Source organism: Dermacentor variabilis, chromosome 11 (assembly GCF_050947875.1).
Source record: "Dermacentor variabilis isolate Ectoservices chromosome 11, ASM5094787v1, whole genome shotgun sequence".
In the NCBI taxonomy this organism is placed as follows: domain Eukaryota; kingdom Metazoa; phylum Arthropoda; class Arachnida; order Ixodida; family Ixodidae; genus Dermacentor; species Dermacentor variabilis.
Genome location: NC_134578.1, coordinates 114,409,140 through 114,431,433, shown reverse-complemented (window position 1 = coordinate 114,431,433; position 22,294 = coordinate 114,409,140). Strand labels below are relative to the sequence as shown.

The window sequence follows — 22,294 nt, the reverse complement described above, 5'->3', positions numbered from 1 at the left end:
TCCCTTAACGTTACACCTATCATTCTTCTTTCCATAGCTCGTTGTGTCGTCCTCAATTTGAGTAGAACCCTTTTCGTAAGCCTCCAGGTTTCTGCCCCGTAGGTGAGTACTGGTAAGACACAGCTATTCTCTCAAGACCTTTCTCTTGAGGGATAACGGCAACCTGCTGTTCATGATTTGGGAATGCCTGCCAAACGCACTCCAGCCCATTCTTATTCTTCTGATTATTTCCGTCTCATGATCCGGATCCGCCGTCACTATCTGCCCTAAGTAGATGTATTCCCTTACGACTTCCAGTGCCCCGCTGCCTATTGTAAATTGCTGTTCTCTCCCGAGACTGTTAAGCATTACTTTAGTTTTCTGCATATTAATTTTTAGACCCACTCTTCTGCTTTGCCTCTCCAGGTCAGTGAGCATGCATTGCAATTGGTCCCCTGAGTTACTAAGCAAGGCAATATCATCAGCGAATCGCAAGTTACTAAGGTATTCTCCATTAACTTTTATCCCCAATTCTTCCCAATCCAGGTCTCTGAATACCTCCTGTAAACACGCTGTGAATAGCATTGGAGATATCGTATCTCCCTGCCTGACGCCTTTCTTTATTGGAATTTTGTTGCTTGCTTTATGGAGGACTACCGTGGCTGTGGAGCCGCTATAGATATCTTCCAGTATTTTTACATATGGCTCATCTACACCCTGATTCCGTAATGCCTACATGACTGCTGAGGTTTCGACTGAATCAAACGCTTTCTCGTAATCAATGAAAGCTATATACAACGGTTGCTTATATTCTGCACATTTCTCTATCACTTGATTGATAGTGTGAATATGGTCTATTGTTGAGTAGCCTTTACGGAATCCTGCCTGGTCCTTTGGTTGACAGAAGTCTAAGGTGTTCCTGATTCTATTTGCAATTACCTTAGTAAATACTTTGTAGGCAACGGACAGTAAGCTGATCGGTCTATAATTTTTCAAGTCTTTGGCGTCCCCTTTCTTATGGATTAGGATTATGTTAGCGTTCTTCCAAGATTCCGGTACGCTCGAGGTCATGAGGCATTGCGTATACAGGGTGGCCAGTTTCTCTAGAACAATCTGTCCACCATCCTTCAACAAATATGCTGTTACCTGATCCTCCCCAGCTGCCTTCCCCCTTTGCATACCTCCTAAGGCTTTCTTTACTTCTTCCGGCGTTACCTTCGGGATTTCGAAGTCCTCTAGACTATTTTCTCTTCCATTATCGTCGTGGGTGCCACTGGTACTGTATAAATCTCTATAGAACTCCAAAGTACCTTAAGCAACTCTAATATCGTAAACTGGCTATGTAGCTTTCTCTCTGATGGGCCACAATGTGTACTTTTTTAACTCCAGTAAATCCACGACAGTAGGTGTATCCTCAGGTGTACCACAAGGCTCCGTGCCGCGCCCTCTCCTGTTCTTACTTTATATAAGTGATCTCCCTTCTAATATTTCCTCAGAAATCCGCTGGTATGCCGATGATTGTGTTATTTACTGTGTCACCATATGCCCATCTGATCACGTAACTCTTTACACTTGTTTCGAAAGGTTTTGCAGCTGCCTCAAACAACGGAAGATCCCCATCAACTTCAGCAAAACTGTCCTGTTATCAGATCAAGGCGTCGTTCTATACCTCATTTTACATACTCCTTTAACAACCAAACCTTAAATAGACTGAACCAATATAAATATATGGAAGGTCCTTTTTCACACGATATGTCTTGGTCTTCGCACATTGAACTAACATAACAAAAGCCCTTGGAAGCCTCGGCTGTTTGCAGCGGACGCTCCGATCCACACCGAAACACACTAGACGATTAACCTATATAGCTGTAATATGTCCAATATTGGAGTACGCCTCTATCACTCGAAATCGCCATCATAAAAATGAAGTCAAATTGCTAGTATGAGTGCAGAAAATAGCTGTTAGGTTTATCTGTCGTTGTTATGATAGCTATTTTACTCTCTTCGAACCTTTCTAACCTGAACTTATTCACACTCGAGAAACATCGCCACCTTGATTGTTTGAAGCTTTTGCATAAATATGTAAATTCACGAAGTTGTTCTTTTCAGGATTATATTTCATTTTCAGCTCCCTCAAGTGCTCGTCGATATCATGCTCTAAATATTCTGTATAGTCCTCATTGAGACTTGTATATTTACAGTTTTTCTCTCGTACGATTCAGTGCTGCAATAGTTTGCCCGGAAATGTACGCAAATGCACTTTAGATCAATTTCTTACTGCTATTTATTACTTTTATAGTATCTGTGAAATTCATTCTTCTTTTCCTACTCCGGCTATAGTCAAAAGTTTGGCTGCAATAAGTACAAGTAAAATAAAAATCAATTAAAACACGTGATGACTTCCTGCTGTTTAGTCTATGGACGATGTTAGGCATACACACACATACGAAGCGCCGTCCTGCGCCGCGCGCAACAATGGTCCTCAGGATTCTACGGTCGAAATGGAGAAGACAGGATCGATGCCATACGGAGCACTTGTTCCTACAAGTGAACCAAGTGAACAGGACTGCTTCGTGACTTTGGGCTCCATCCATATGGCAACTTTACCGCTGGGTCATTGCACAGATGACAGAGGATCTCTGGCATACTTTAGTGCGTATACTTTGAGCACTTCAACCCGTCAAGAAAAAGGTGAGCCCCTGCAGCCCTATTCACACCGAAGGTGACGCGGATATGTGGGCGGACATACTTCGTACCTTTCAGATCGGACCAAAGTGTACTATTGAACCTAGAAAAAATGCACCGGAACTGCTGGCCATACTCCGAGAAGTAACGAGACTCGCACAGGAGGAAGAGAAGAACAGCTGTATTTCCCTGCCGACCACTAAATCAAGAGTGGGTGGGGATGGGTTCCTCAGGACTCAATAGAGTTATTTCTTCCTCCTCCCAGAACTTGACGTTCTCGAACGCTTATTGAGGTCTAATGACAAAAGCGCAGGATTTTTTATCGGATAACTGCCTTTGTGTTCTCCTGGCCGATAAAAAGGGGGTGGTTTTTCCGTACTTCAACATTAGGTGTTCCGTAGGAAAGCTGCCGAAGCTACGAACAGCAGTTTTGGTGGGATGAAACAAGTGAGCATGGAAAAACCAAGGAATGCAGTGGCATCGAAACTGTGCAAACGGCTAGGAATGCAATCACTTGTCAAGAAAATTCACAAGAAAAAAAATTGTTTACGTATGCTTTTTTTTTTTCTGCGAGGAGACATAAAGCTGGCTGCCCCATTCGTGCGATTATTTGACACAAGGAAACATGGCCCAAATGTTTAGCTCTTCTTGTACAATGTAAGTTGGCTATGCTAGAAATCGAAGACCCATTCCTAGTTAAGAATTCCACACAGGTTGTGGAATATTTGCGGCAGAATAAGAAAGCAAGTATGTTGGCGTTTTCGGTCGCTATAAAAGACATTTTTTAGTCTTTATCGCAAGATACACTACCATTGTTTGTTGGACAGGCCACTGACGGGTTAGGTGCTGTTTCCTTTCGAAAAAGTGGTGGTGTGCCCATTATTGTTTTTTTTTAATTGCCTGGGGTGTACTGATTCCTATCTTTGCCAACTGGGACAAACGTATTTACCTGCAAAAACGCTGAATTGGTATTAGGTCATTTATTGTCCCTGTCCTTAGCGACTCATGTTTAGCCTATACATGACATAAAGATCAACAAATTTGCAAAAGGAAAAAGTGTTATCCAAGTTTTATATTTCTAGACAACTGTTTAATAGTCAGTCACAAGGCCACAGCGGAGTTTCATTAAACAGCTGAAAAAGTGCTTGACATATTCATACGAAATTTAAGACCTTTAATTTTCATGCATGAGCATTCTGAGAATATTTTCATTAGGCTTTTTGAGCTACGACTGAAGTTTTTTATTCATTACGTATGTTGCCGTTATGAACCGAGAGGAAAAAGAGCGTTATTGCCCGCTGTATCTGCCCACTCCAAGCTCGTGAAGCGTAGCATTGTTATTTACGGGTTTACTAACGCTCTAACAAAATATAATACAAAAAAGACATATGAAACAATATATAACAAACCCTCTCACTTAAAAACAGACGGCTGTATGACGCGGGATACCCGTAATTTCTTGTGGTCTCTTTTAGCCAAACGCGTGTTCCAAAAAACTGAAAACAGCCCGGCAATCTGAGAAAAAAGATGTGACAGTTCGGGTTGCGCGCAATAAATATCCATTATTCCGTATATACACCAGGCTTCCCAGAAACTGAAGAAGTCTGGAAAACGCGTAGGCATTGACGTTTTGTTTTCGGCTCCGTCCAAACTTTCAAGCCTTTGCAGGAAAACAAACCCGTGCAATAGCAAAGAGAAAAATTCATTCACGATTCAATATTCAGGATGTTTTGTCTGGCGACGAGGGTGTCGTTAATTGCATCTTGCGGACGCGAATACATTAAACATACTTGTAGATGCATAAGCACTAGGCTAAAAGAGCACAAAAAGAATATAAGTAAAGGTAATCAGAGCCAGCTTATCTTATGTTGTCGCAAATGTGATGACAAGTCTACGCGTCATCGTAATTATCCATGCGTGCCTGTATTTAAAGAAAAAGCAGAATTGTTTATCCACACAAGGATCAGTGCGTTAGAGAGATTATCGAGGCGGTCCAGATTGCTCGTCCAGGAGAGGGGTGTGTAAGCATGCGATCACTTACATTGATCAAGGAAGAGCTAAAGTTTTTAGATGATTGGTGATTGGGAGATTGGTGATATCACCTTGTGCCACTCATGCTGATCGTTCTTTTTCTTTTCCTTTCTCCATTTTTTTTTTCATTTCCTGCTGGCGCTTCGTATCTGTAGATAATCCTAACATGGTCAGTAGAATAAATAGTTGGAAATCACCGCTCTTTTCACTCCGTCTCATTTGTCATCCGTTCCTCACTTTTCTCGCGCTGTTACATAAGTTGAAACGAAGTCCTTCGAAGGACGAACCCCAAATGCACTTGCTCTCACGACCGCTGAGTTAGACTTCGCATTGACATGAGCAGAGGTTCCTGATTATTGTCAAACTTCGCCTTGTTGTATTTCTGCTTGGACCCCGTCATCAATACGCGATATCTGGTGCATGTGCGGATGTCACACTGTTTGTCGAGTAAATGTTTGTATTCCTACACGCGAGCACAAATATATCAAAGAATAAAAAGAGCTTCAATACCTGATGACGGCCATAAAAGAGCAACTATTTCACAGGCTTTTCCGCAACCCCGGAAGACGGTCACAGAATTTGCTACCGCAGCATCAACCGTAGAAACGTCTCTGTTGCTATGAGCGATGGAATATGTAGGTGTTCAGGACAACATACGATGAGAACAACCCAGTTATCCCCATTGGTATCCAAGAAACATCTGAGAAGTTGTCCGTGAAAATCTACGGATTCTGCTCCCAGCTAAACTAGCTCAGCTGCAAAGCCTCAGGGCCGTAATTCGTAAAAAGCTGCAGGGTAGACTAGGGAACAGGTGCCCCTACAAGCCACTCCGACACCTTAACCGCCATGATAAGCACCACGAGTGATGACGTACGCTGATAGTGTTTGTAGCCAGGCATGCCAAACAGCTCAAAGCAGTGAGTCATAAACAACTGCGCGCCCAGCTCTATCGGACGCCAGCACACCCGCGGACGCCTACCTGCTCTAAAGTATACCGAACTTCCACGCCGAACAACATGGACATGTGAACGACTTCGAATCAATGCCTGCCGAGCTGTCCCTGCCGCCAAGTAGGCCCCTTTTCCTAGTTTGCCCCTACCACAAGCGGGAACTTCAGGCTTCTCTGTCTACTCCCCGTGTCCCGCACCAGGTCAGTGGCAGAGAGCAATCGAAGCCTACTTCCAGGAGACGGCAGGTTTCATGCCACGCCGCTATCGATAAGCCTTGTACAATATATGCTGGTAGAATTGATTGTACGCCAGCTACACGAGGGAATGGTCGCCACGCCCTCTTAGGGGAAGCTAGGTCCCGCGGCGTCTACAGGTGGCGCCGCTTTTGAGCGAGACAAGAAAAAGGCTCTCCAGACGACGATGCAACCCGACGCCACGACACCACACGACGTGACGAGCATGACGGCACCAGAAGGCCCGACGATGACGTATCATCACGTTTCGCCGACGACGATGCTACGGAACGACGCAAGAATTCGCTGCAAAAGAGGCTTCCATCCCAAGAAGCCGCGACCGGGCCAAGCTGCGGACCACGTAGTCTAGGGCCGGCCACCAGCGAGGCACGACAAATGTCGATCTGCAGGTGTTCATCGACGGAGGGCAAGTAACAGCACTCTTCGATACCGGGCTTACTACTCGGTCATGAATGGGCGGTTTGTTACCTAGCTGCTTAAAATCAGAACCATGTGGAGTGGTCTGCAAATCCGTACTGCGGAAGTTCACCTGATAACGCCGATTAGAAGATGCGTTGTGAGGGTGACAGTTCGTGGTCACATGTTTCTTGTAAACTTCGTCCTCCTGCAAGAGCAGGCTCCCAACGTCCTCTTTGGCATGGGCATTCTGAGCGAAAACAGTGTTGTTATCGAACTTCACTCCTACTGCGTAAACCTATCGATAGGCCAATGAGCGCCAATTGATCAAATCTGCACCACGCCCCTCTGATCATTCCCGAAAGCCAAGTCGGTGTCTCATTCTTATATAAGTGTCATATTTTCCGTCGGTGTCATTGAAAACCTCATCATAGATACGTTCGTCGAAACAGACACACTGCTGCTTTTGGACATTCACATATGGGTCGCAACTGCTGTCGTCCTCCTTCATCAAGATCGAGCAAGTTTGCTGATGACGAACATCAGGCATCTTAATAAGTCTATGTCCCGGCCTCGGCGGCCGCATTTCGATAGGGGCCAATTGCGAAAACACCCGTGTACTTAGATTTAGGAGCACGTTAAAGAACCCCAGGTGGTCGAAATTTCTGGAGCCCTCCACTACGGCGTGCCTCATAATCAGAAAGTGGTTTTGGCACGTAAAACCGCATAATTTAATTTAATAAGTCTAGGACGGTCGAATTTTCGGAATTCACCGAAATAGACAGTGCTTTCGCATTTTCAGAGTCGAGCCACGATACATCAATGACGATAAATGAAAGCCCAAAGTTCGGCGTTCGGGCGCAGGTTCGGTTCCCACCTGCGGCAAGTTGTTTTTTCATCCACTTTAATTCCCATTAATTTATCGTTTCCTTATTTCATTTATTCAGCACAAGTAGTTTCCCCTATGTTGTCCTTGGTGTCAGTGTTTGTTGGCTTCTCATGATATGACTAATAAAATCGGGCCCCTCGGTTAACCCCCCTTTTTCTTCTCGTTCATTACATAACGAGGGTCTCGAATCCGGCTACATTGATGCCTTCAGGTAGCATATGTGGGTTTATTGACCAGTTGCCTTCACCCAAAATGATCAGGTTCTCGTGACACCTGCGGCAAGAAGGACGTTCCACGTCAGCCGCCAAGGTCTGTGAGTGGTGGCGCTGGCTAACACTCGCAGGGTTCTACTAAGACACATAAATACAAAAGAAAGCGGATGGGGAAACAGCGCCGCTGCAGCTCAATTGGTAGAGCATCGCACGCGAAATTCGAAGGTTGTGGGTTCGGTTCCCACCTACGGCAAGTTGATTTTTCATCCACTTCAATTACCATTAATTTATCGTTTCCTTATTTCATTTATTAGGCACAAGTAATTTCCCGTATGTTGTTCTTGGTTTCAGTGTTTGTTGGCTTCTCATGATATGAGTACTCGTAAAGAAGAACGTTTCACTAGTCCGCGCCAAATACCTTCTTCTTATTCCTTCAGCGCTGCGTCCAGTACTACTGCACGCTATACATGACGATCCGACCGTTGGGCACTTCGGTTTTTCGCGGGCGCCATCGAGGATACAAGAAAGGTATTACTGGCCGGGCCTGACCGCCGACGTCGCCCGTTACGTGAAGACACGCCTAGACGGTCAGCGACGCAAGACACCACCGACAAGGTCAGCCGCATTACTACAGCCGATAAAACATCATTACCGACCTTTTCAGTAGATCAGGATGGATTTGTTGGGACCGTTTCTGTCGTCAACATCAGGAAATATGTGGATCGTCGTGGCGAGAGACTACCTCACTCGCTTCGCTGAAACTATGCTTCTGTAGAAAGGTAGCGCAGGCGAAGTGGGGAAATGTTTCGTTGAGAAGGTCCTGCTGCGGCACGGTGCCCCAGAAGTCCTCATCACCGACAGAGGAGCGGCGTTTACAGCAGAGCTCACCCAAGCCATTCTGCAATACAAGCAGACAAGTCACAGGAGGACAACTGCCTACCACCCGCAGACTAACGCTCTCACGCAGTACCGGAACAAGAGCCTCGCCGATTTGCTAGCCGTGTACGTCGACATCGAGCGCAAGACGTGAAACACGGTCCTGCCATACGTAGCATTTGCCTACAGCACGACGGTGCTGGAAACAACACAGATCAAGCCATTCAAGCTGGTTTACGGCAGGAAGCCGACGACTACTATCGACGCCATGCTGCCACACCTCTGCGACGAAGAGAATCTTGACGTCGCCACCTATCTCCAGCGCGCCGAAGCAGCCCGACAGCTTCCCCGCCTGCAGATCAAGGACCAGAAGACTACCGACAGCCGACACTACAAGCTTCGACGACGCTACGCCGAGTACCAGTCCGGCAACCATATTTCGGTTCCCCATACTCCGATGAGGACTTCTCGAGAAGGATTTACGTCGCTATTTCGTATCCTACAAGATTATCCGACGCAATGCTACACTCGGCTATGAAGCCGTGCCAGACAGCATTTCGCTGTCATAGTGGCGCCGCTCACGAGCTGAAGTAGTCCATGTTGTGCGACTTAAACCGTTCTACCAGCGCTAATGAACTTTGTGACTTTGCATGGCTGACCTTTGGACTTTCTTTAGGACGGTGTTGCTTTGGACTTTGTTTCTTTGCTCATTTGTTCCTTTTGTTTAGTAGGCGTCCTTTTGTGTTTAGCTCTCCTGTTGTGTTTGTGTCATCGGGATGATGCCTTTTGATAGGGGAGCATTGGCACGTGTACTTGTTTATCTTTTCCGGGTGGCCGCTTTTCACCATCAAACAAATGTTATTGTTCAGCGTGGGACGCGCCCGCATATATAGGAAATTTCTCGAACGTTATCGATCGTTTTATCCGATGTCTGTTGTCACCGAACCTTGCGTAATCTGATTGCATGTATGCGCTACGCGAATGGTGTATAACTTTCTGGAAGACACGCGGGCATCAGCGATTACTCTCGAACGTTCGACGTCTCATGTATAAAAGCTGACACGCTTGACCCGCTGATGAGATTTCGACGATTGCGGAATGTGTTCGCCGCTATCGTTGTGCTTTAAGTGTAGCCGTTTTTGTGGGCACAGGTTCGCCCAACAAAACTTAGTTTCGTCATTCACAGTAATGCTACTGTGTTCTTTGCCGTCACCACTACATGACAATACAAGTTATTCTGTACCTCTCCCTGCACCGCATCCATTACTCACTGCACCGACAGGTTGCTGTAAAGCATACATTTTATTAAATTCTACTAAGCACGACTTTCTTCACAAAACATGAGTAGAGATGCGTCCTAGTTAAAGTACTCTTGGAATTTCTAATGGATTTTGGGACTAAAAGCTTATCAAATCGCAGTGTTTAGTGCAAAATGCAGAATTACTGAAGCCAGAAATTTACCACCCGTTAATAGCTTTCTTTTTACTCTTCTTCGCTGTCACTGCTGCCTTATTTCATCCTGGTTTATTCGCGCCACAACCCCGGAACAACTAACAAGCCGTCCTGTAACTCAATGTATTTGCTGCGGCAAAACAAGTTACGTTTATTTTGTTTATCAAACATGAAGTTACGAGAAAAATATGATGGCCATATAGTACCACAAATTTAGTAGACACGCGCTCGCAGTAGTAGATACTATTTTTTTCAGTTTCCCGCTAACGACTGCCTTCCTTCACTGAGCCGCACTCAGACTCACAGGCAGGTGTTGTGTATGATCACGCTCGTTAGAAACTATGTTGACCAATACGTACGTTGTTTAAACACATACGTAAGACATGTTACGTAAGAATGATAGTAGGAGGTCGTTTCATCACCAGCATCACCGTAAACCTGTCACGAACGAGATTACGTACCTTCTGTAAGCTAGTAAAAATGTTCAAATAATGGACGTTTTAGGGTCCAAGTGAGGCATAAATAAGTCTAGCGCCCTTGACATGCTTATGAATGCTTACGCAGGAAATGAGCAATGCAATAACACCGAACGAAATTGCGTTACTGAGCCAAGGACGCGACAACTTGTTGCTTCCAAGCTGTTCGCAATGAATAATGAACAAATGGTGAAGAATGGCTGTACTCTCGATTTATTACAATGACTGAAGGTACGTAATGCTGTGTCCTATGGAAAAGTATTTCTAACCAGGCCGTCAAGTACACCCATTATGTGACAGTGCTGCACCTTGTAGACAAGGCGTAATAAGGTAAGAAGCATGGATATCCGACACTTCCACGTCATGTAAAGTTTTGGCCAGTTTGCGACCTCTGACGTAGTCATTGTCGGGGAAAAACGCTGAAACAGCAACTTGCTGCGCCGCAACGGTTTCTTCGGCAAGCTGAGGCTAACAGTGGAAGTGTCACTACGTGATCAAGAAAGCGCCGCCTACGAGATGACTATTAAAAGGGGAGCCTTACCAACTCCCACAATATACTGATGCACCGCAAGTTGGAAATCAAATGAATTATTTGTAACCTTAGACCTCTTGAATAGCGCTAGAAGACAGCTGCCGGAGAGAGAGCTCGCCAACAGTGACTACCTTCACGTGTCTCACAACTAACAAAGTACCAATTCATCCACCACATACTCTCTCAAACTGGAATATTCTGTACTCATTCGGCACCAGAGGTTTAACTTCCTCACCTGGCACCCTCTAGTACACATTATGTTGCTCCCCTACTTTTCATGCCGGCAGATTGAACTGCATTTAGAAATGCATCAGGAACAGCTAACCACACTTGCAAGCACATCAGGCAGGAACACACATGAAGTGTATAAGCTCCCTGTATGTGCATGAAATCGTTATAGTTCAGGGAACCTCTAAGTTTGACATTTCGCCAGTACACATACCCTCAAAATTTCATTATTCATTTCTTTTTTTCTTTGACCCGGATAGGAACACAAGTAAAAGAGTACTATACCTTATGGAAGCACTCACGACTCCTGCAAGGAAGACTCCAACAAGCCCAGGAAATGTACTGATGTCTTCAAGAAGGTAAAATGGGAGCAACTGCACGTGCGTAAAAATAAGAACATGAAATAAACTTTTAGGCCCTTCGTGTAAAACCGCCACTGAATTTACTTGCAAGTTAGGGTCTCCGTTGAAAACTATACGTGCTGACAATTGCCCTTCTGGCAAGACGCTCGACCACAAAGGTTAGTTAGGTCTCAAAGTTTGCTGCCGAGCGGTATTGTAAGCCGGCGCTGACCAGCAGGCGCTAGGGATGTCGAGAGCACAAAGAAAATGTGCTTGGGCCGTCTGGCAGGGATAGGACGATCTGGCACCATAGTTTTAGCAATTACCGACGCGGGCAACGTTTCAATTAGCCAATGTGTCCAAAGAAGCCCCGTTTCATGGCCACGTACGTTACGAGGAGTGCCTTTGCTCATACGTTCTAGAACCTCTATACATAGTAAATAAGAAGTTTAACGGGCGAGCCTGAATATAAGCGGTGAATTAGCTCATCCAAAATCGCACCAACTGCTGCTGATAACTGTTTCCTCCCCTTCTTTGGTTGTGTCACCGCCCTGCTGAAACGCAAAGTGTCAGCCCAAATTCTAGATTGTCGCCCCTTTAAGCACGAACTCAGCGAACGACGGATGAGACAGGACCGATGCTTCACGCTAGATGATGTGCATCTGTAAAACTGCTAAAGGTTTTAAAAATGTGCATCGCTACCGATCACAGTGGCGCCACTGTTGAGTTTTCAGCCACCCGCCATCAGCTTTCAGCGTTGCGGCAGTCGAGTGATTCGACTGGCTTCCTACTTTGCGTAAGCAATAGATTTTTCAACTTGAGGGTCAAAAAATGTTGCTCGTAATGATTGAAATGTTGATAAATTCGTTTCTATATATTGTAACAGAAATGAAATTTGGAGGACGCCTAAGCTCCGCCTTTAAAAGTGGAACGCGATAACATCAAAAGATCCCTGACTGCTTCTCACGCTTCACGGCAACTGCAGCGTATGTAACCGTAGTGTTTCCCTGGAAACGCTCGCGACGTACGCTATGCGCGAAGGCGGGCGTTATTATAGAGCTGCGATGGATGGGGAGCCTTGGATGGGCGCATACTATGAGCATCCCCGTTGGAACGGGGTGGTTGCCGCATTCGAGACCTTCATTACATAATGAACGAGAAGAAATGGGGTTAACCGAAGGGCCCGATTTTTCTAATGCATATGCTAACAAACCAACAAAGACACCAAGGACACTAAAGTCAACAGTGATGCCTTCAGGTAGCTCGTGCGGGTTTACTGACCAGTTGCCTTCACCCAAAAAAGATCACGTACTCACCATGCCTGCGGAAGAAAGGATGTGTGACATCTGCCGCCAAGGTGTGTGAGTGGTGCTGCTGGCTAACCCTCCCAGTGTTCGTTCTTGTAGTAACATACCCTAGAAAGTCGGTGGGAAGACGGCGCCGCGGTAGCTCAATTTGTAGAGCGTTGCACGCGTAATAGAGAAGGACGTGGGATCGTTCCTCACCTGCGGCAAGTTGTTTTTTTATCCACTTTGAAGTCCACTAATTTATCATTTTTTTATTTCAATTACTCAGTACAAGTAAGTTCATATGTGTTGTCCTTTGTGTCTTTGTTCCTTAGCTTCTTATGATACGATTAAGAAAAATCGGGACCCTCGGTTAACCCCCTTTCTTCTCGTTTATTTAGGGAGTATGGTGACTTTGTAATCGTCCGTATCTCTCCTGATATGAAACACTTCATTTAAATTCTGGCGCAAATATTTTACTGTGACTGTACTCCAAGGCGTGTATAAAGCTTGCCCATACCATTTCACGCACCCTTCGAGGAAATTTCCTGGGCAAGACATGTTTTTGACATTGCAGATATCAGTTATCATGGAGTGAAAAATTTTTCTGTTTTTGCACAGCGCATTTTTGTGAAACACCCAAGCCGCTAGGTTTGAAGTTTAGCTCTTGCATGTGTATTCAATGCGTACTTTCTTCAAATATTGCTTATTTGGCCTTGTTTTGCATTTACTGCCTATTGGTGCCTATTGCAGCTCTTGCCTTCCTAGTGTGTAAAAAAATTCTATAAATAAGGAAAAAGAAATGGCTTTCGGAAGGTAAACATGGTCACATGCGTTTGCCTGCTTTTCAAAAATACTGGCTATGTTCATATCCTAATAACATTTACGACATCCATACTTCTAGTGAAGAGTACCACACTGAATATTGGTGACTAAGTAGTCATGCGTCGCGCTTGGACGGTGACAGGAAATAATATCCGTACTCCTTCTAATAAGCCAAATAAAAAGATTAAGCTTTCGAAATTTCCTGTGATAATTCTCAATATTCGTTTAAACGTAGGTTCCAATTACTGCATTTTAAACTTCCTAAGAGAACGGTTGTTAATCCGCATCAGAAAATATTGAAGATATTTTCCGCAGATTTATGTGTTGGCTGTGCAATGTTTACACAGCGCTCTTTGCAATGCCTGGCCACGCACAGTAGATAGGAGGCTAAAAATAATCAGAGGACACATATTTATAGTGAACGAAAGGAAAGGGGGTTAAGCGAGGGGCCCGATTTTTATTAACCATATTATAAGAAGCCAACAAACAAAGACACAAAGGACAACATATGTGAAAGTACTTGTACTTATTAATTGAATTAAAGATATGATAAAAAATGGAAATGAAAGTGGATGAAGAAACAACAAGGCGCAGGGGGGCAGCGATCCCACGTCTTCGCATTCCACGGCTTCGAGCATCGCAGGCGTAATACGAAAACGTGGGATTGTTCCCCACCTGCGGCTAGTTGTTTGTTCATCCACTTTCACTGCCATTTAATTATCATATTTTTAATTCGACTAGTAAGTACAAGTAATTTCCCCTATGTTGTCCTTGGTGCATTTGTTTGTTGGCTTCCTCTGATATGATATTGATAGTGAAGCATTGTTTGCACTTTCCTACACGTAGGCAGGTAGGTTCCTGTCTCTCCTTCTTTGAATAAAAGGAAGTAAATATGTTACGGATGGCAAAAGTGAACCTCTGACGTCGAGCACAGTAGCCCGGTGCTCTAACCACTAGGCCACGATATCTTTATTTAATTTATCTGGAATTTGAGCTTTGGCAAGACAACACCGATAACGAGTTATCCTATCTTCGCTGTCTCCAACGGGATTCGCGTTTCTTTAAGAAAGCCATTAATTAGTGTGTACTGCCAAACAAAAAATTTATTTATCGGCTGTGTCCTTCATTGTAAATTTAATGCACTCGTGGGTGGCGTGTAATTCTAAATACGATCCTGAGCTGCCGCATCTTTATTGAATGGGTCCTTTCAATTTTTAGTGAAGTCGAAATTCGAAATTAACTTCTGTAATCTATATCTGAATCAAATTGCATTGTACGGCCAAAGTTTTCTTTGGAACTTCTCAGAGATTCTTAATGTGATACTTCTGGTCATCTACACACCGCAAAGCAATAGGCTTGACCTTAGGCAATATAACGCGCCAGCCGTGGTTGCATCACCTGGTCAAGTCTGTTGATGGATCCGGAAAGGATCGGATCACAGCCTCGGTACCTGCATATGAGGGCTGCACCAACACCGGTCAGGAGGGCATAGAAGACACACGTCATTATTGTACCCACGATGACGGTCCTGTAATGCGCGGAGAGGCACATTGAATAACTACGTACCATTCCGTGTAAGTAGTGCAATTGAGCTTTGTGTTTGCAGGCCGATTCTTACTCTTATTTTTCGTGCGATACAGATTATATGTGCGCCTTTCTTTTGTATTCGTATGTTTCCTGTAGAAATAGACTTGTAAGATACCAAGTGATATGTAATAATACGAGAAAATGTACAACTTCCGGTTGTCGTGACGGCAAGCTTTTAAATAGGTTTCTTGACTAATGATTTTCATTTACTACTAACCATTAGTGACACAACAAATATTGTAGAAAACCATTGTAGTTTCTTGATATATACAAAAACTACTTAGGCTCTGTTTCAAGTCACCCGATAGTAGACATATACTGGAAAGCATGTTTTATCGCGCCTCAAGGTTATAAATTTGCTAGTTTGAGAAAATGGTAGCGCGTAAGCAAAAGAAACATCATTGATAATAGCAGGCTTCAGCGCCCAAAGTAACCATATGCAGAAACCCTAGGATGAGACGATGAGATCCGTGTTCCCTGAACGCACTCGCCTGCTCACGCTGACGCGGTCTAAGCGCATCAAATCAGCCGACCCGGCACATCACACGCAAACTTAGTCAATCAGCAACCCGATATCAACGTTTTACTCACCATTTTGCTTCCTTTTGAGTTCTGGATGCGAAGTACCTCTGTGCGGTACCCTGGTCCAAACAGATTCGGTTCATGAATGTCGGTGCCGTTGCAATCAGTACAGCCCAAACTGTTTCGTCCGTGGTAAAGTCAACACCAAAACTGAAACGCACAGGTAAATTGTTCTGTTTTAGGAAACCCACCTCGAGACACAAAAAAGCTGATATTGAAGAAACAAACAGGTATACTTGTTGCTCCCGAAGCCGTCCTTAAAAAAGTTGGAATGAAAGTAATCGTAGTAAAGCTAGATGAAGGTCAATTCCGTTTACCACTCAGAAAAACATATGGAGAGGTATCAGGAAAGCAATATGAATAGATCTAACTTGCGAGGAATGACCAATGGACATGAGTTGTGTTGTAGTTTGCCGCAATCCCCTTCGCCATGTAAGCGTAATGAGGAATTTTTACGCATAAAGTGGAAACTATAGACTTGCACGCTGGGTAGTTTAAGCGGTAAACAAGTAAATATTTAAGACGCATAGGCGAATACCCATTAAAATGATGATTGACTAACCTATTGCAATGCTCGGAATTTTAGGGTTGAGAGTTGTTAGCACACACAGACATATCTCCGGTTATTAACCTAAATGTGTTTGAAATGTTGTTCTGGTCTATACGAAATCATTTTCATTGACAACCTTGCACAGCTGTTATAGCGCCCGCAGATGAGGACGTAAGAAGGCGCATCACGAGCACACATCGGGCCCGCGTCCTTCTTATGTCCGGGAACGGTATGCGCTACAATAATGTTTCACGATGGCATGCCGCTGTGTGGCACCTTTCATGTGTCATCGTCATGTGCGGCCTAGTTCAAAATTAAAGCGGCTTTGTGTCCCCGAGCATGCAAAGCATCATCGTCGTTCGCATATTTTTAATTTCACTGCAGGACGAAGGCCACTCCCAGCGAATTCCAATCACCTTTTCTTGTGAAGCTGATTCCAACTTGCGCCTGGCCAAATTCCTGATTGCATCACCCCACCTAATTTTCTGTCGTTCTCGACTGCGTTTCCCTTCCCTCGGCCCCCGTTGTGTACCTCTAGCGGTCCATCCATTATCTGTTCTACGCATTACATGGCCTGCCTAGCTTCCATTTTATTCTCTTAAAGTCAACTAAAATATGGAATATCCCTGCTTGTTTTCTTGATCCATACCACACTCTTGTTGTCTGTTCGCGTTACGCCTAACAGCCTTTGTCCCATCGCTTTTTGCCAGGTCCTTAACTTGTTCTCGAAGTTCTAAGTTAACCTGCAACTTTCTCTCTCATATATAGCACCGGTAAAATGAAATGATTGTGCCCTTTTTCTTTCAACGACACTGGTACGCCCCCAGGCAGGATTACGTAATGGCGGCCGTTGTTCCCTCCAATCCACTTTTGTTTTTCTGAAATGTTCTTCTCGAAATCGGGTCCACTGTGAGTAATTGGTCTAGATAAACGTGGTTTTGAGCAGTTTCAGAGACTCACTCACGATCACGAATTCTTGTTCCCTTGCCAAGCTGTTGAACATTACCTTTGTCTTCTGCATAATAATCTTCAAGCCTTCTCATACAGTCTTCCTGGTAAAGTCATCAATTACTTGCTGCAATTTTTCCTTAGTGTTGCTGAACAGAATGATGTCATGTGGAAACTGAAGGTTGTTGATATATTCGCCGTTCAATCTCCCTCCTAAGCCTTGTACATAATTCTTCGTAATTGATCAAAGAACCGCTAAGTTAACCTCACTCTAGAGGGTTCACGTGTTAAGCTAGGCGAGGTTCTATTTCCGCTGGCTTCCTGTCCACATACAAAGATTCTTAGCACTTTCTGCAGCATATCAGGCCCGACCGACGCCTTAGATTCTCCGCAGCCGCTTGGGAATGAGGGCCGCAGGTAATTGCAAGAGTCGTGAGGGAAATATTGGTCGAATACTGCACCAATACTCAACTGCGGGGCGGAAACCTGGAGGCTTACGAAAAGGGTTCTACTTAAGTTGAGGACGACGCAAGGAGCTATGGAAAGAAAAATGATGGGTGTAACGTTAAGGGATACGAAAAGAGCAGGTTGGGTGAGGGAACAAACTCGAGTTATTGACATCTTAGCTGAAATCAAGAAAAAGAAATGGGGGGGGGGGGTCATGGGCCGGACATGTAATGAGGAGACAAGATAACCGATGGTGTTCAAGGTTTACAGACTGGATTCCAAGAGAAGGGAAGCGTAGCAGGAGGCAGCAGAAAATTAGTTGGGCGGATGAGATTAAGAAGTTTGCTGGGACAACATGGCCACAATTAGCACATGACCGGAGTAGTAGGAGTAGTATGGGAGAAGCCTTTGCACTAGAGTGGGCGTAAATAGGCTAATGATGATGATGATGACTGCACCAGGCAGGCCAATTCCTGTTCTGGTGGGGGAGTGTATTTCTTGAAGCTTATTCGGCCTTCCTAATTTGGTTGCACCTGGCCTAGTATACCTCCCTCACTCTCGGCATTTTGTTGCCCCTGTCGGCATCGTAATCGAAGCGTATAATTATATGTAAAGTACTTGGATGGCTTTATGGTGCTTAGGAAAAGAGTACGATGTCATCTTTTAGTGGCCTCCAATCATAGACTGGGTTTGCTGAACAGTCGAAGAACTGGTAAAAGCTGGTCAAGCCACCGGACTGCTTAAGACTGGGAGTCTGGAGGAGCTACTATGTCTGGCCATAAAAGAAAGCACGAAGTACTAGGTAATAAACATCAGCACCTGGATTCCCAAAACATCCCTACGCTATACTCACTAGTTTTTCATAAACTTGTCAATTAGTTGTTTTTTGTATTGTTTTGTATTGCTTTGCCCCTCCTGCAAGGGTACAGAAGGGTCTGCAGTATTCTGTGAATAAAAATATAAAAATTCAATGCACTCTAATCCATGATAACCCCTATGAGCCACCATAACTCAGTGTAATCCACTTGAATCTTTCTTAATCTACTCCAATTCACTTAAGCGACCCTAATGCACCCTAATGTAATCATTTATTATTGTGACTACCTTTGCTATTCATTAATTGTCTCTTCTACATTGTTTCACATGCTTTGGTTCGTTTCTGGCCTTCCTTGTGTCACGTGATATTTTCTGAACCTCACAACGCGACCTTGAAACAAATTTAAAGCTTTAGTCTAATGTAGTCAAGTTAATAATTTGTCAGTGGTGACAGTAACCGGGAGCCAATACATGCATCCCCATGTGTCAAAATGCTGAAAGCTTCAAATGTCTCATGGGCACACTGTTGGCGGTACCAGTCATGTCAGCCAGCTACTTTGAGTTATTAATGCTACTTTCGTCAACCGGCTGCTTTCGCTAAGGCTGCATTCCCGCCTTTTCAAACAAATAGAATTAGGAAATACCGAACAAGCACTTCCGCAGGGCATCAAAGTTTGCTGTATCTTGACAAGTGGTGGCTCACGCGTTAGCTGCCAGTCGCTTTTCCATTGGGCCGGCGCACTTCCGACGTGTCATCACCAGCGCTTCTCCGTTTGGTTCAAGGAGGATAATTAGTGCTCGTAGAAATGCCTTTCACTGGCGTAAAACAAGAGTAGTCAACATACACAGCGCCTAGTGTGAATTACTTCGTGCGGTATCTTCAAGCTATTCCCTTCCTGTAGGAAAGGGGATGGACCCGGGTGAGGTAACCGCCCACTGGGACTTTCTACGCACAAAGGTGGACCAGATAGCTGGCATCCACAAGGATATTTGCTCTTGGAAAGGCCAATCTATAGAAGAAGCAGACGTCACTAGCAGATCCAGCTTGTCCTGTGGGTTCTTACAGTTATTTGCCAGATATACGTAAAATATTTGTGACCTATTTGCTTTCTATATGCTACTTATAAAGGTTATATTAACCCTTTGTGGAATAACGGTACACATAGGTCTCGTATTGTGATCTGGCAAAAATGCTTTAGGATTCGAACCCATTCACACAATGTGCGACAGGCTGGCACTACCATTTGTGGTGCTTCTCTGAATATGTTTTTTTGGTGATGTTTGGAAATGCTTCCATAGATGTCGCCCCAGGTTTAGCAAAATGAAAATTGTGTTTGTTACATCGTCGCACTTGGAATATTCGCTCCTCTATCACTGGATCCGCAAGAATTCGGCATGAATGGCAAGATTTTCCTTTTCTGCTCGTTCAGAGAAATGCTTTGTGTATGTGTTGATGTCAAGATTTTGAAAATTGGAGCAATAGGGCGTGCGTTTGTTAGCTCGAAGCCACTGTACATCAAAATATCATGCCTATATTGGTAAGCCTAGGTGACGTGAGCTGCATATGTTGACACAGTCTGAGTACTTTCCGTTTTATCCCTTTGCAGTGGAGTCGATCACGCGCGCGGAGGAATTCGAACTATTCTTCAGCTTTTCAGATCAATCACAAACAAGTCACAACAACTGCCAAATCAAAATCCTCGCTCTTCGTGGCACATGGATTGAAGATCTGGAAGGCAGTCAGACCTTTTGCGTAGCACACTGTAGTAAATCTTTAACCTTCCCGACAAGTTCCTACTAGGAAGGGATCGTCACAACCACAAAAGCAGTAAGCTTGCCATTTCGTAAAAAATGGGTGCTTTATGACTGTAAATATAGAAATGAACTGTGGTATGTAAGGTGAATTCACGAGGAAACAACTTTCCAAGGCATCGGATGGAGTAGATCAAAGCAGAATAAAGAATAGCGGAAGTTGCTGGAGCTTTGCGCCTGATACACAAAGTCTTATTTATTATCGAACCGCTCGTACACGCCTTCATTCTGCAGGGAACGTATTAGGCTAATGATGGTATATTGGTGTGCTAGAGAGCCTAAGGCCAACATCTCAAATGGTGCATGCTTTCCCAATATTCTACCGAGTCATTTATGTGTGGCACGCATGTTAAATGTGTGGAAAACCTGCAGACTGACAGAGGTTTTCTATGCGCAAATGTAATTGCATGTGGCGTAGTTTGTCAAAAACAAATAGAGAGTTTTTCTGACAAGAGCGTTCGTGGCGACTATTTTGCATCGCCCTCCAAATGTGTCTTCGTAATTGTCAATGTCCGTCATAGTTATCTGCATTATTTTTGTCTGACCTGAGTATTCCACTACAATCTTTGCGGCATCTTGACGTTGATGCTTTCTTCCCATTGAAGGTGTATTTTTAAGAGCCCATTACACTCCATTGTGCAATATAAAATGGGTCTGAACAGAATGCTTGGCCCATTGTGGCACTTAACGAGGTATGATAAATGCTGAAAAAATTGTCTTGAACAAAAAAGAAGTTCTAAATACGGGTGTGGAAAGAAGGCAAGTACTTTAAGAAAGGTTGCGTTTAAAGTCATTTTGAGTGTCGGTATGAACAGGGCAGTTCTAGAATCGCAATTAATAGAATATTAGACGGCATTTTCACATTATTCTGTAAAGACAAGTGCGCCATGCTTGTTAACCCTGTTTGCTAACGCGCTTACTTGAACAAATACTTGTGGTTCAATATTTCACTCAGAGGACGAATCCGTGCGTCACCGTTCGTCGCATCCCACGAGACCTTGGCTATTATGACGATGGGTGCAAGAATCGTCAGCAAAGCCTGCAGACAGTCAGCCCACACGACACCACGCAGTCCGCCCTAATAAACGGAGATAAAGATTGCACACATAAGCTCGCACAGATTTCTCAAATGCTTTTTATGTTTCTCAATATCGCAGACAGCCGGCCAAGTTGATACATGTAAAAATGGCGCCACAGCGTGGAAAATATTACAAATGAGCCAGTGACAATGTAGAATTTAGCACTTGCAACTTCAGTTTTCTGTTAACACCGTGCGTCTCACTATAGCTCTGCATGAAACATGAGCGGGTATATCACTTTGACCCTGAGAGGCGGTCGCATAAATATTGCTGCCTTGATAAACGGTCACACGTTTACCAGTAGTAGAACAACACGCCTTCAAACGGACAGACAGACAAAGGAACTTATTCTGGCCTAGGCCAACGCTTCCCGAGAAGCTTTGCCCTATGCCAGAGCTGCGGGCCACTCCCAGGTGGCGAAAGGTAGGGCGAGCCTGACTGTCCCATCGTGGGCTCTCGGGATTGCGGAAGTTGCCGTGAAAATTCTGAGCTCTGGAGGGCAGAAATCCATTCTTCTTTCATGATGCGATTGGGTCCCTGTAACGAGGGGCATCGGCAGAGCATGCGCTCGAGACTGGTAACAGACCCACAGTGAGGTAAGTAGAGCTGAAAGCGTCTGTAGTGATCGTGATGAAAAGGGCCAGGATGGGATAGGACTTAGCCCGAAGCATGCGTAACGGATTGAACGAAAGTTCATGACGGACACAAGATGCGTTTCGCTTTGTTAGGGTGACCGCGGCGAGGAAAGATAATCGGCGGTGACTAAAAAAAAATCATCACGAAGCGAGGAGTGGTGGAAAATGTTATGAAATAGTCATAAGCGAGAGTGTTTGCGACGAAGGCTCAAGGATTGTAAATCGACACGTTTCTTTAATGTTGTAACGCTGGTGAGTGTTGAATATATGAAAACGATTATTAATAATTGATAATTAATATTACGACGTTCTGTACAAATTCGAAGCACGCTAACATCACCGCCGCGTGCCGCGTGTTGCATGTGCAAGTGAAACTTGCTAGGGTCACGCGAGGATCGCGACCATGGAGGAAGGAAACTGAGGAGA

At 44.5% G+C, this 22,294-nt stretch overlaps 1 protein-coding gene across 1 annotated transcript in view; it reads right to left on the bottom strand.

The window, feature by feature from the left end:
* The window catches only part of LOC142563143 (sodium-coupled monocarboxylate transporter 1-like), an 81,327-nt gene extending 60,107 nt beyond the window's left edge, over positions 1 to 21,220 (bottom strand). The window contains exons 1-4 of the mRNA XM_075673688.1: positions 21,075 to 21,220; positions 15,591 to 15,731; positions 14,811 to 14,940; positions 11,246 to 11,334 (exon numbers count right to left, since the gene is read on the bottom strand). Coding sequence (XP_075529803.1) covers positions 11,246 to 11,334; positions 14,811 to 14,940; positions 15,591 to 15,664 — 293 coding nt within the window. The 5' untranslated portion in view covers positions 15,665 to 15,731; positions 21,075 to 21,220. The remainder of the gene's footprint in view (positions 1 to 11,245; positions 11,335 to 14,810; positions 14,941 to 15,590; positions 15,732 to 21,074) is intronic.
* Positions 21,221 to 22,294: the final 1,074 nt, after the last annotated feature.